At 37.6% G+C, this 12,882-nt stretch overlaps 1 protein-coding gene across 1 annotated transcript in view; it reads left to right on the top strand.

Annotated features, from left to right (window-relative positions):
* HDAC9 (histone deacetylase 9) overlaps positions 1-12,882 on the top strand; it is a gene marked incomplete at its 3' end in the record, with an annotated part of 272,117 nt that overhangs the window by 236,537 nt on the left and 22,698 nt on the right. Inside the window, exon 23 of the mRNA XM_084260475.1 lies at positions 11,550-11,683. Coding sequence (XP_084116601.1) covers positions 11,550-11,683 — 134 coding nt within the window. The remainder of the gene's footprint in view (positions 1-11,549; positions 11,684-12,882) is intronic.

Raw genomic sequence — 12,882 nt, 5'->3', positions numbered from 1 at the left:
CTAATAGTGGGTGATACAAAACTGGCACTGTGGACCCCTAGATTTCTTGTCTCTTGAATCTTGATTTCTGATTAAATAAAAATGGGGGTTTTTTTCTTATTATCCAATCTATAACATTGATTTATGTCACTTACACGTTGCAACTGGCCATGGAAAGCCACAGCCAGAAACTCAGACAGAGCTCTGATCCAAACATTAAACTGCACAAAGTATACACTAGTCCCATAAAACAGATAGTCATGTTGAAACAAATTTCTCTTGAGTATTTCTAGGTACAGCGAGGATGCAAGAAGAGCCAGTACAGCATACACAAGAAGTCTGAAGAGGTCATAAGGACTATTCCTGCCTGTTCTTGAGAAAAAAAGAAACAGTGACATTTCTACTTTGAGGGTGACAAAGCATCCTGTATAACTTGCTCTAGGTGCTCTAGTATGGGGTTTGGACTAGATGATCTCCAGAGGTCCCTTCCAACCCCCCTACCAGTCTATGATTCTGTGATAGGATGGGGGAAAAAGAAAAAAAAGCAACCAGTTTTTTTACAACTCCCTCTCTGCCTGCAACCACACACCTGCTCACTCACATCTGTATCAGCCCTGACAGTTGTACATGTTGGACTTCACACCCCTTGAATAGGCAACATCCAGGTCTTGTTCTGATTTCTACAGATTTTAGCACTAAAGAAATGTGTTTTACTAATAGCTACCACCACCAAAATCCCACCTTCAGTTTGGATTTTTTTTTCTTTATCTACCTGCAAGCACTGGTCCTCACACACGTTTTCTACTCGGATCTCAGCACTAAGTCCTTGCAAGTTTTATAATAAATACATAGATTCACTGTTTGAGTTCACAATGTAAGCTATTTGTTTGTGACCCTTGCTAAAAAAACTTGCAGGCCATCTTTGAGCCATTCTGTGTATGGGTAGGTGTATGCCAGGATTTACCAGCTTGAGAAGGAGTCGCACATCACTTGGGAGGGAGACAGACAGTGACTTTGCCACTGCCAGTAAGGATTCATGTATGTGGAAAAGTAGTTTGAGTCTATTTGTGAGGACCCACTAGAACAAGGTATGGTCTGGTAATATATATAATTAGCTAAAATGTTAGTAGGAGCAACCACCATTGACTCCTTGGGTCCAGATGAGTTCAGGAAACTTGTGCATTCACTGTAAAAATCCTGTTCTGGCTGATAAAATGTCTAAACATGTGTTTGAACTTTAATGTGGATTTCACTCACGATTTCTAAACTTATTTTACTAAGCTTAATGATCAGAAATTTTGCAGTTAACTTGGCAAAAGTTTTCTCACAGTTCCAGGAGTATAAACCCCTTGCAGCATGGGATTGCTTCAGATTTTGTCTCTGTGACAGTATGGTAGTGTGTCTGAATAAATGACAAGTGATATGATTGCTCCCAGGGATACCATTTTATTGTCAAGTACCCGCTTATTTAAATGCCTTCTTTGCTTTAAGTACTATCATAAGATTTTTGCCTATGCATACAAACCTCTCACACAAAACACACTTTATTTCTAATTCAGTGCCAGTTGCCTATGTTTAGACCATGTTTGAGTTAGTAACTGATCACTGAGGAACCCAGAGTTCACTGCAGACAAAAACTGAACCATTTTCATATCAGTATAGCTGTGGGACTGCCTTGCCTTTCTCTGTATATAAAGAATACAAAAGTCTACCCCTGAAGAAGAATTAAGAAATGCTCTGCATCCCTTTGCAGAAATAAAGTCCTAAGTCTCTGCTCTCTTTTTCTGACCATTCCTGATGGTTCTAAGAAAATCTAATTCCTTGACAATGTTTAGTTTCATATTCACATTAATATTTTCTTGTCCACTCAGTAATCCAGCAGTTTTGCTTATACACCTTTATTGTCTTTTAGTCACAAATGTATTTATTTTTCATCTTATTTAATAAGCCTCTTTTATCAGCCCAACATACACTTTTATACTTTTCCCAATTGTCTCATGTCTCAATTTGCATTTTCTTTCACCTTTCTCTTCCCTGCGTAAGTAATATTAATTAATTAATTCCCTGTAACATAGTGTGCAGCTGTGAACTTTAGGTAAAAACAGTGGGAAGTTGCTAGACTTTTGGTTCATGACCATTACTATTACGATATGTAATCAGCACTTTGGCCAAAACTGAGAGTGACTAAAAAGTGCATCCTCCTCTGCTGGAGTGACCACTATATCCTCTGATGAGTGGAGCTGTTCTGAATTTGATATTTTTCCTTGTTGATCTTTGTTTACATGCAGTGAGACAGCCAAACACCTTTGTTGTCAAGGGTTTCTAAGTGGCTTTGCTATGAAGTTTGGATAATTTTTGTTCAAGCTGTCAGCTGCTGTGGGTCTTCAGCTTTGTCAGAAGGAAGAATAAATGCAATCCTGATGTTGCAGTTCGGTTTATGCTGTTTGCTAAGTTTCTGGAGTCACTAGAGTCTTTTGAGCTCTGACAGCAGGTTATTTTACTTGTAGTTGTTAAAACTCTGGAGGGAAAAACAGTAGCTATACTGGTAGTAGATTTTCAGTGTCTCCATTTAGAAAAGGCAGTATACTATCTTCCCTTGGAGAAGGAATTACTGATGTTGCTCAAGAAACAGCATCTTAAAACTGAATGAATGATTTTTGCCCTCTTATGAACTTCCCTCTTTTAAGAATGACTAAGATGACTGTGGTAATGCAGCTGCAACAACATCTGGAGTCCTCAAATTACCTTGACACTAGTTAACTGGATTTAGATCTGAGTGTAGCACAGAAATGTCATTGTTTGTCTTGATGTTTCTATTGTTCAATGAAGACCAATTATTTAGGTCTGCCAGTTTCCCTTAATACTGCAGTTGTGCTATGGAAACAGGAGAGAGAGTGGTCATTTGCTTACCTATGGATCTTTCAGAATCAGGTAATTCCTGAGTGACTCAGCTCCTCACTTTGGGAAAATCCAGAAAGTAACTCTGCATGACTGCTCAGCCACCTGAAGACATTTCTCACCCAGGCCTTGTTATGATGTGCCATATGTTTATTTCATTGTTTTAAGTTTCTCTAACAAAAGGCAGAAAACCACTGGCTGAAGAATTTCATGCGAGTTTCTGGAGCACCGATTTTCAAGTGGTAATTGGTGGGTCACCTCTTGACTGCAGAGTCTCACAGAAGGGCTCTTTCTGAGAACTGTATGTCAGAAGACATATCTGTGATGAGGAATGACCCATATATTCCATTCTGGGGAAGACTCAATAAAAATATCTTCTACATATTTCCACTTCCTGTGCATCAAACCAAAATGGCATCAGCCCTGCCTTCATCTGAGGCCCATGCAATTCCCCACCACCTTTTCTTGTGCTCCCAACAGGTTAAGGCTCTAGCAACTTCTGCTGTGTAATAACAAGTGACAAGGGTCTGACATGACTTCTCCATTCAGGAAGAAAGCTGGATAGAGCCAGCTATGTCAAAAGGTAGCTGCACTTTCTTTCACTCTGTGGGGCTTTTACCCACTATTTCAAGGCATCTGTGTGTCCTTTTAATGCTATGAAAAGGGACAAAGGGGCTGTTGTACGGTTTGAAATCACATCCTTAATTCTTACACGTTTTTGTAATAGAACAGCATAATAGAAAGTTGCTCAATGTATTTTACTTGGAAATTGCAATTAATCAGAGGACTATAAGGAGTCAGACCCCAAACCTAGTTTCTTTACCATTTCCTTTAGTGAGTTTTACACATTACCTTTTCAATAAGTGGTGACAGGCTGTGCATTTCTGGGTGATTATAGCATATATCAGGTGGGGTTAACGGGCACAAGGCCAGAGGGAAAGTGAGTAACTACTTGAGATGTACAGTAATCCCTTAGAAATGCACTGCCTTATTCCCTCCTGATATAAAATGGTGTTCATTAAAAAACATGATCTAAATCCCAAGGGGCACTAGACCTCTGATACTAATACTGAGTTCATCAGAAGACTTGATGCCAAATTGTTGAGGAAATAGAGTATTTACCTCAAGTCTATCCACCTACTAGAATCCATCCCTGTTACACTTATTGTATCTATGTCCCTAGTCTTGGAATGATGAATGATGCACATCTGGAGGCCAGGTCTTTAGATAAAGGCATATGCTGATTAACACTGACAAAGGAGCGAGCCCTTAATTTAATGCAATATGTTGATGTGGCAGGGTCAGTAAATGACTGCAAATGAAGTGAGAGTCTTAATTTGTAGACTCTGAGAAACTGTATTTGTTGGAAAGATCGTTTAGTCCATGATGCTTTTCTTGGCAGAATTTTCTAGACCATCTTCAGAAAATGGCAGTCAGTTCTCAGCTTCTGAGTGATGGGCTTTAAATCAGATCCTTTGTGTTAGTCTCTCGGGTCAATTCAAAATTAACTGACTTGGCTTTTCATCAGTTAAAAAAAGAAATAAGGCTAGATCTTCCCATCAGATTGTTTTCAGTCATAACTCAGTGCCCACATTTCAGCTATACTCATTTATAACAGCAGAAACTTTGCCCCACATATTTTAAAAATGTGTCAACTTGATTTTATAGGCAGTAGCATTATAATAAACTTCTCCAAACTTAATCAAGCTTACTGATTTATTTGGATAGTCAATAGTAGTATCTGATTTTCATTCCAGTGTGGATTAGAAACAAATTCTTCATACTTCAAATTATTTTTTTTATCAGATGTCTTGTTTTCTAGCCAACCCCTTACTGAGTCTGGACTCAGATTTGGCAATATAATCATCTGTAATTTTTAACATCGGATACATATATTAAATATCAGTTTAAATCAAGCAACTTGATCAGATTTGGAAGGAGTTATGATAACAGTACTACCATTTGCTCTATCAGCTTGGGAGATTTCACAATATGTGGGACAGATTTTCAGTAGATAATTATCAGTCTGATTAGGGTATCCCCATATAATTGCTTTAGAAGGATCTTTGATCTCCAGGGGGGGAAAAATAAAGGAAGAAAAGAAGAAAAAAAAAAAAAAAAAAAGCAAGCCCCCAAATCTCTATGGAGAATCCCCTCACCACCCAGGTGAAGCAACACACTTTTTCAGGGAGATCTGAATCTGAGTTTCCAAAATGCCACCTTGCCATTTGCAGTTCTACATTTCCCCTCTTGGCTTCTGCTTTCTGATGCAGAAAAGCAACATGTTTCTGGAAAAGAAATGCACTGAAAAACTCTGTGGAACAGACAATCTTGCTTCCTGGCCAGTTTTACTTAGTAGAAGATTTGCTAAATAGGAAGCAAAATTAAAAAAAACGGGAGGAAGGATGGCAGCACAGGGAGAAATAATTACTTGGACCAGGTGTGGGATGGGGTGGAGATAAAGAGAATGTGAGAAAACTGAGAAGAAAGGAAGGCACAAAGCAAATAGTAGTAAGAACAGGGCTGAAAACATCCAGACAGTTTTGGGAATATCTAAGGGTTCCGGCTTTGACTCTGGCAGCTGAAATCTCTGGTTGAATATTTTCCCTCTGAATCCACATGACAGCATTATAACAGCTCTAAAAACATCATCATTATTTTGTACATCGCTCTGACCTTTCCTGGAGGATGCAGAATCCTTACTGCTTGATAATACAGGGTACTTTTTTTGTTTAGTATGAATCAGGTGGGAGGAGAGTTCAGGGGTCTTCTTTCTCCATGTTTTTTTCCAAGGAATGTTTTGTCATATCTCAAGAGACCTGAAGATGCCCAGGACCATTCTAAAGAACATTGTCAAGGTGGCTTTTTCCTATAGTGAGACAGACAGGTTTGCATTATTTGGCATTCAAAGAGATATCATTGAGTATGTACTTAATAGAGATTTAGTAAGTTATTTTCAGTGTAACAGCTAAAGAGCAGTTAATTATGAAAAACATATTACTGTAGAACTAACAGGCATGCAATAAAAACATCTATTACATAAATTGTTAATCCATAAAAAATGTGTTTCTGAGACCATTGGAATTTATTTAACGTACAATTACTGTCTAATTTAATCTAAATTAAATGCCTGCTTGAGACATGTAATTTGAAGTGTTACTGAGCTTCCTTCTCTGGTATTAAAAGCAAGAAATCAGCAGCTAATGCCTGGAGGCCAGATCTCTACCATTTAAATTCAGGTACCTCAATGCTAACATTCGTAATTTCAGCCATTTGGAAAATGTTTTTCAGAAGAATGTATTTGGCATTAAAATCTCCCTTTCGCCCTCACTCAGGGCCACATAACTGCCAACTGAGTCAAACCTCTGACTTAATCCAAATGAAGTTTTGATTGAATAAAAGGTTCTGAATTAAGACCTGAGAAGAAAATGTGTTTTCTTATCATAGAACACAACCTTTGCAAAAGTGCTGGAAGGGTAAATTATCATTTGACTCCTGTATGGACATATTTATTTAGGACACGTAGCCTGATGACTCAGGAAGTTATGTAAAAACTGACCCAGTTAATTTTAGATGCTATTGTTGGAAGAGTATCAATGAAAATTAATCAAATAGTCATGAAGGAACCACAGGGAAGGAGCACAGAACACTGGTGGGTAGACTTTTGGCAGCGATCATTGCAACAATTTTAATGAGAGGAAAACACATTCTCAAGTAAATTAGAGAGTAATGACATGATTAAATGGTAAATAATAGTTAAATACATGCTTGGAGGTCCAGGACAGAGACTGTGGAGTTTTTGTGTTTTGCATGTATTCCTCTCCAGGCTGCTCTGAGTAGCCAGAGGAGCTCACCAGAGCTCTGCCTGTAATTTAGGGTCGGACTGTAGCTTTTAAGATGCTGAAGCTGAAAGAGCTGTTGGGGCCCTGCTGCTGAGGCTGAGAAAGCTGAGGGTTTCTTCATAACTGCAAAGCTTTGACAGCTTTTTTGTTGTTGACGTATCCTTATTCCTCTACCGGCCGCCTCCCCTGAGCAAGGGCCAGTGCCACAACCCTGATCTCCTCAGTCTGCTGTCACCCAAAAAAGTGACTACACAGGAGACATCTGCTCCTTATGAGCAGTGAAGAAGAAGGAAGGGGTCTTCTGCTGAGGCAGGTTTAGTCCCCACTAACTGGGTGTTTGGATATTTGCTGGCAAGCAAATTAAAGCAGCATGTATGATTGTTTATGCAAACGGGGAGTGCTGTGGTGCTGGCAAGGGGGGTACCTCATCCATATGGTTCCTTTCCCTGTCTGCTGAGGAAAGGATGTGAAAAGAGTAACATCCACAAGTTGTCTTCATCCTCAAAAGTTTCTTTTTCAGAAGGAAGGCTGTACATACAAACTCTGACTTGTTAGTTTTAAGTTTTACCTCATCTAGCACAGTTGTGTGAGTCCATTGGAAGGGAACTGTCCTGGTTCAGGAATCTTTTACCTGCTTTCCCTTCACCACTTTCCACTTTTCAGTTTGTCACAGTAAGAAAAACTCAAAAGCAAAAACAGAAAATTGAAATAACAGCGTGTTCCCTTTTTGTAAGGTTTTGTTTGTTGGGTTGTTTTTTGGGTTTGTTTTTTTTTCAGTGAGTCCAGGTAGAGTGTAGCTTCTCCAGCAACTTTGCTCAAATGAGGCAGAAGTTTCACTTATGTCATTCTTCGCTGTTTGGTAAAACTGGAAGGAGCACAGGGGGAGCTTCTCTGTTTCAAAAGGGGAAAAAAATCCAAACCCAAGCTTTTAGTATTATGCTGGGAGATCAGTACACTCAAAGCTGGATTACTTGCTTAAATGGTAATTCAAGTGATCAGCACGCTGTGTCCTTCAGTAAGCCTGGCAGTTTGCTCATTAGTATAATACAATTATTTCTTTTCTCTCTTTCTGCCTTCCCACAATAGAATATTTTCTTACACAAGGCTGAATATTTTATCTCCTCTGCTAATAACACTGGAAGGGGGGAAAGGGTATAATTAAAAAGGATGTGTTGTGGTTTTGGTTTATAAGTTTAGATACTTACTTCAAAGGTTGGCAAATAGCAGCTCATACACTGCATAGTTCTCCAGTACATAACATAGTTTGTAATGGTTTCAGTTTTAATCTAGCCTTTTCTTGCTTAGATGTAAAACTGTGCACCCAGTGGTTTTTTGTTAGGGAAAAGTGAAACAATTGGTGAGTAGGATTTTCAGAACTACTTTAGTAGTGGTTTAATGTTGTTGCCTAAATCAAAGGTTTATCATCGTCTTTAATCAGATCATAGCAAATGAATATTAAGTGCTTTTGCAAATTACAGTCTGGATGTCTACATACTGGATCTGTGAAGGAAACAGGTACTTTTAACATTTAAATTACAGAAATTATGAAAATAATAGTTGGCACAAAACCATGCTCACAATTTCCTGGCACACTGCTTGAGACTAATTTTATAAAATGCTGCTACTTCCCTGAAGTACAAATTCACTGAGCACATTTGCAAGAAGATTTGAGAAGTATCCCTGTATGTATAATCTTTCCTCACTTATTGGCTGAAATGAGTGAACTTTTAAATGCTATTCCTTTCCTTTTTCATTACTAATTCGTGACATTTTGTCTCATGTTTATGCACACAAATTATTTTGGATACTGCCAGGGTCATTTCAAGTCCTGATTAATAGATGCCTGTCACTGAGTCAGGCACTCAGACTCTAAATGGCCTGAGGACACCTGCAGCCTCAAAGAAGCAATGTCCATTTCAGGCTGGACTGAAAATACAGCACTGGTGTTTTAACATGACTTGCCATTTTATATCTGAACTTTTCTATAAAATGCCATTAATCTATAGCTGTTATGCACTGCTCTGAAAGCATACAGTTTCAGAATATGGCAAATCCAAACTGAAAACATCTTTTAAAACCAGCATCATAGCTGGCATCTTTTTCAGCAGGCACAGTAAATGTGCCAAGAACTGCTGCTGATTTCTAGAAATTCATGTAAGCTGAAAGATCCGGGATTCAAAATGCTTCTCTGACTCCTTTGTCACCTTAGAGTTGGTCAGTAGGGTGTTGCATATGTGCTTGATCTCCTTATATCAGGGGAGACGATTGATTCTTTTCATGGTGCTTGTTACTATTTTCTTCTTGTTTTTCTTAATTATTACTTGGCATGATCTACAGCCCATCTTAAAACCATTACTTGACTGGGATTCCTTTCTTTCTATTTTGTTACTTCTGCACTCCAGGGGATTTCCTTGAAGAAGCTAATATCTTTCCTAGGTTGCTGCAGTGACACGGGATCCAAGTTTCTTTGTTAAGAATTTCCATAACTCATTCAGTCACAGGCAATGCCGGTACTGTTGGCAAAAGTGGTTTCCTCCCTTTCTAGCAAGTTGCCTTTATGTTCTCAGGGTAATTACACTGAAGAAAAGCCCCCATCATGTTGATTCAGTTTGGCAACGCTTTATCTTGTTACCATGATCTCTGTTGGGAAAGATGCTTTCTGTATGGCTCATAGTATCCTGACTCAGCCAGGGATGATTATTATTACAACACTGATACTAGGAAAATCATTAGGAAACCAAGCAGACAAACTAACACTGTAACAATGCCTATGAGTTATATTGGGTATGGTTGCCTAAAAGAAGAAAAAGGAATTGCAAGAGTCTTTACATTTACTGCCACACATACCTCAGAAAATTACGATGTGGCAGTAGCAATATTTGCGGTCACACAAAATTTTCAAAATGTGCAGGGAAAACGTGGCAGAGCTTTCCCTCCTTCACAGAAGCTGTATAACACGATGGGGAAGGCTGTCTTGAAAGTGCTGTTGGATTTCCCGCAGACCCAAAGGGTGAGTTGTGGATGTGGGGAGTCTGCGCCTGTTCATTCTTCTTCATTTCCTTTAAACGCTGTGTGTACGACTCGCTTTACGCTGTTGGCACTCTCTTCTTATGAATCCGAAGATTGCATGTGTAACATGCAGACAGAAATAAATCCTGTAGGTAAAAGAAAGTGGAAATTGGCTAAAGATCAAAGGTTACCCTCATTCCACTCCTTCCTTCACTTTTATTATCCTGTCTAAGTTTGGTCTTTTGTAGAGAGAAATGGCTGTTGGTTTTTTGTTGTTGGGTGGTGGGGTTTTTTTCATGAGGAAAGGCTGAGCTTAAAGGAGAGTTTAAGGTTTTATTTGTTTTTCAACTCTGTATGTAATTTGAACCACAGTGTAGTTACTTTACTATAATCAAAACTGCAGTTCTAAGAGGGTACAGAAGATTATGGAGTGGCTTAAGGAAATAATATTTCACCTCAAGTGTTCTGTGATTATCTATAGATTATGTGGGAAGTCAAGGATTTTTTTTTTTTTTTCTTGTCTCTACAGCTAAAGCAAATCAAGTATCATTAAAGTCCCTATTCTGAAAACAGTTGGACACGTGCTTAAAAAAGTCTTAAAATGTTTGCTAGATCAAGCCTTAAGTCTGTGTCTTGGAAAATTTCTCTAGAAAATATGCTTGTAATTTTTGTAGTTTTTAATTTTTTATTGCCTTTTTCAGTGGAACATTATAAAAATACGTTGATTTTCCTGTCTGTATAGAGGCCCAGGGTTTAGCAGGTACCTTCTGAATGCTTTATTTAAAGCAATGAAATGCACTGCTATGAGTAGTAATGACCATACATAGAGCAACTAGAACAGACCAAGAGGAAAACTTAAGAACAAGATGTGATGGGTATTTAATAGTTTCAAAGCCTTTCTTACCTTTACTTGCTTAAGGGAGATTAATCAAAACCAATAGCTGTCATAGAAAACTACCACAAAACTTCTCTCCAAAATTTTTTCTCCAAATTGAGATTTTCTCATGCAATTTTTCTTTTTGTTAAAAATGTAATAAATTAATTTTACTTGAATCACACGTAGTGTTTATGTAGTTACGGATCACCACATAAAATGAAGTGCTATCATTTTTGGCTGTGATGCAGAATTGCTTAGAACATTGTTGGACAGGAGTGAGCAATGCTGGTAGAGATATCTGTGAAGTTCTGGAAAGTTTCAACTTATACCAAAACCTTGAATCAAAAAAAGTGATCTAGTTACTAGTGCTGCTTCCAGAAACACTTCAAAATGGAGCTAAGAGGTAACATATGTTTCCACTATTTTCAGTCCATGGTTGCATATTATACTCAAACCCCAAACACAAAAAGGCAATTTGTAAATAAAAATGTCATCACCTCATTAGAAAAATATAATTATTTTTAATTATAATATCATGGTTTAGCTAAAAATATTATTTGTCATATTGATGCTGCAAGGGACCAGGGCTATGCCAGGTGTCTCTAAATAACCTGTATATATTACGTTGGTGTGCAAAGAGGGAGACCAGTGAGGGTGATAAAATCAATGCGGCTGAGAGACAACCTCATCTTTTAACTAATCTCCAGCTCTTAGGGATCAGCATGAGGGACATTATCTCACATCTGCCTCATACAAAATTCCCTATACCGAACTCCAAAGCATTTGGTGTGGGCCATAGTCAGAAAGGAGATACTGGACTAAATATATCCCTTGCTCCCTGTGCAATATCTGTGAGCTTTCCTCATTCTCATGCAGCAGATGTGAAATATGCCAGTAATATCTGTTCTGCTTTAATTATTTCCACTACTGTATTTGAATACTAGGTTTTGGTCACCTAACCAAGCAATTGCTGAAGCTAGCGGATGGCCGTGTTGTGCTGGCACTGGAGGGAGGACATGACCTTACTGCCATCTGTGATGCATCTGAAGCCTGTATAAACGCCCTTTTAGGAAATGAGGTAAAATATAAATCATAGTAGGTGGAGAGAATGATCCAAGTGTGCTGAAACACATATCTTTTATTTTCTTCTAGTAACAATGGCATCAGTGCTTCTTTCATTTTCATATAAAAAACATTTAATTTGAACATGTCTAAGAAATGAGCAGAACTCCGATGAGCTGATTTGGATAAATACCTTTAAATTAGGTGATTATGTAAATCCTTTCATGTTTGTCTAAATTATTCCCAGTTCTAAGTAAGATTTAATACCTCAAATTTTCTTTTGGCAATGTTTTGCTGAACACCAGACTTGACATCATTGGTAGTCATTGGTGTGCATATCATCTATCAGGATCAAACCTTCCAGCCAACTATCATATGAAAAAAAAAAATGGATTTTGCAATGTATCTGGTAATCTTAGGAGCTAGATATTGAAAAGGCACATTTTTTAAAGTATTTTGACACTTCAACTGGCATGTGAAAGAACGTATTTCAGAAGTTTTGAAATTGAGTATTAAAAATATGTCAAATATTTTAAAAAATATTTTTAAGTTATAAATGAAGATTCAGTTTGATCTATATGTAATTTAAATGGAGTGTCCAGATTTTCCACACACTGTATATGATATTTAAAAACTTTTGTGCATGAACTATCACAATAATATAAACATGTGCTATCTATGTGTACAAACACAAGATAAGTATTCATATTAGAGAAAATTGTTCTGTTGTCTACTAGAAAACATTTTTTTTCCTGTAAATACGGTGAGAAGGAAAAGAAGCTTGCTGTAGGTACAGCCAAAATAATTTGTGGAAGGACAAAAACCTTTACTATAAATTGTGAATTTTGCAAGATCCTGCTATAAAGTACAGTGTGTTACTTCTTTTTTCCCCAGAGGAAGTGGGGAAAAAATAGCTATATGATCTTTAATGTGATGTATCAGTGCGGAATTGCAAGCTACTCTGCCAGTTCCCTTCCACATCAAGACTTCATACCGTTGTGAATAATGTGAAGTAATGTGTCTTCCAATGTAAACGGGTGGAAGGATTTTCTAAATGTTCTTTTAAACCTTTGCTTTTCAACTTTATGGCCTACAAAGAAAAATATTTTTTGGGTTATGATTTTTTACATTTATACATGCAATTAATAAAGTGATACCTTTTCAAAAATATTCTCAGAAACATAAAGTAGACACAAATATAAAAATAATAATAAA

The sequence above is a fragment of the Gallinula chloropus genome (assembly GCF_964237585.1).
Source record: "Gallinula chloropus genome assembly, chromosome: 2".
NCBI classification, from domain to species: Eukaryota; Metazoa; Chordata; class Aves; order Gruiformes; family Rallidae; genus Gallinula; species Gallinula chloropus.
Note: the sequence above shows the minus strand (reverse complement) of the source record. Positions and strands in the feature narration are given on the sequence as shown.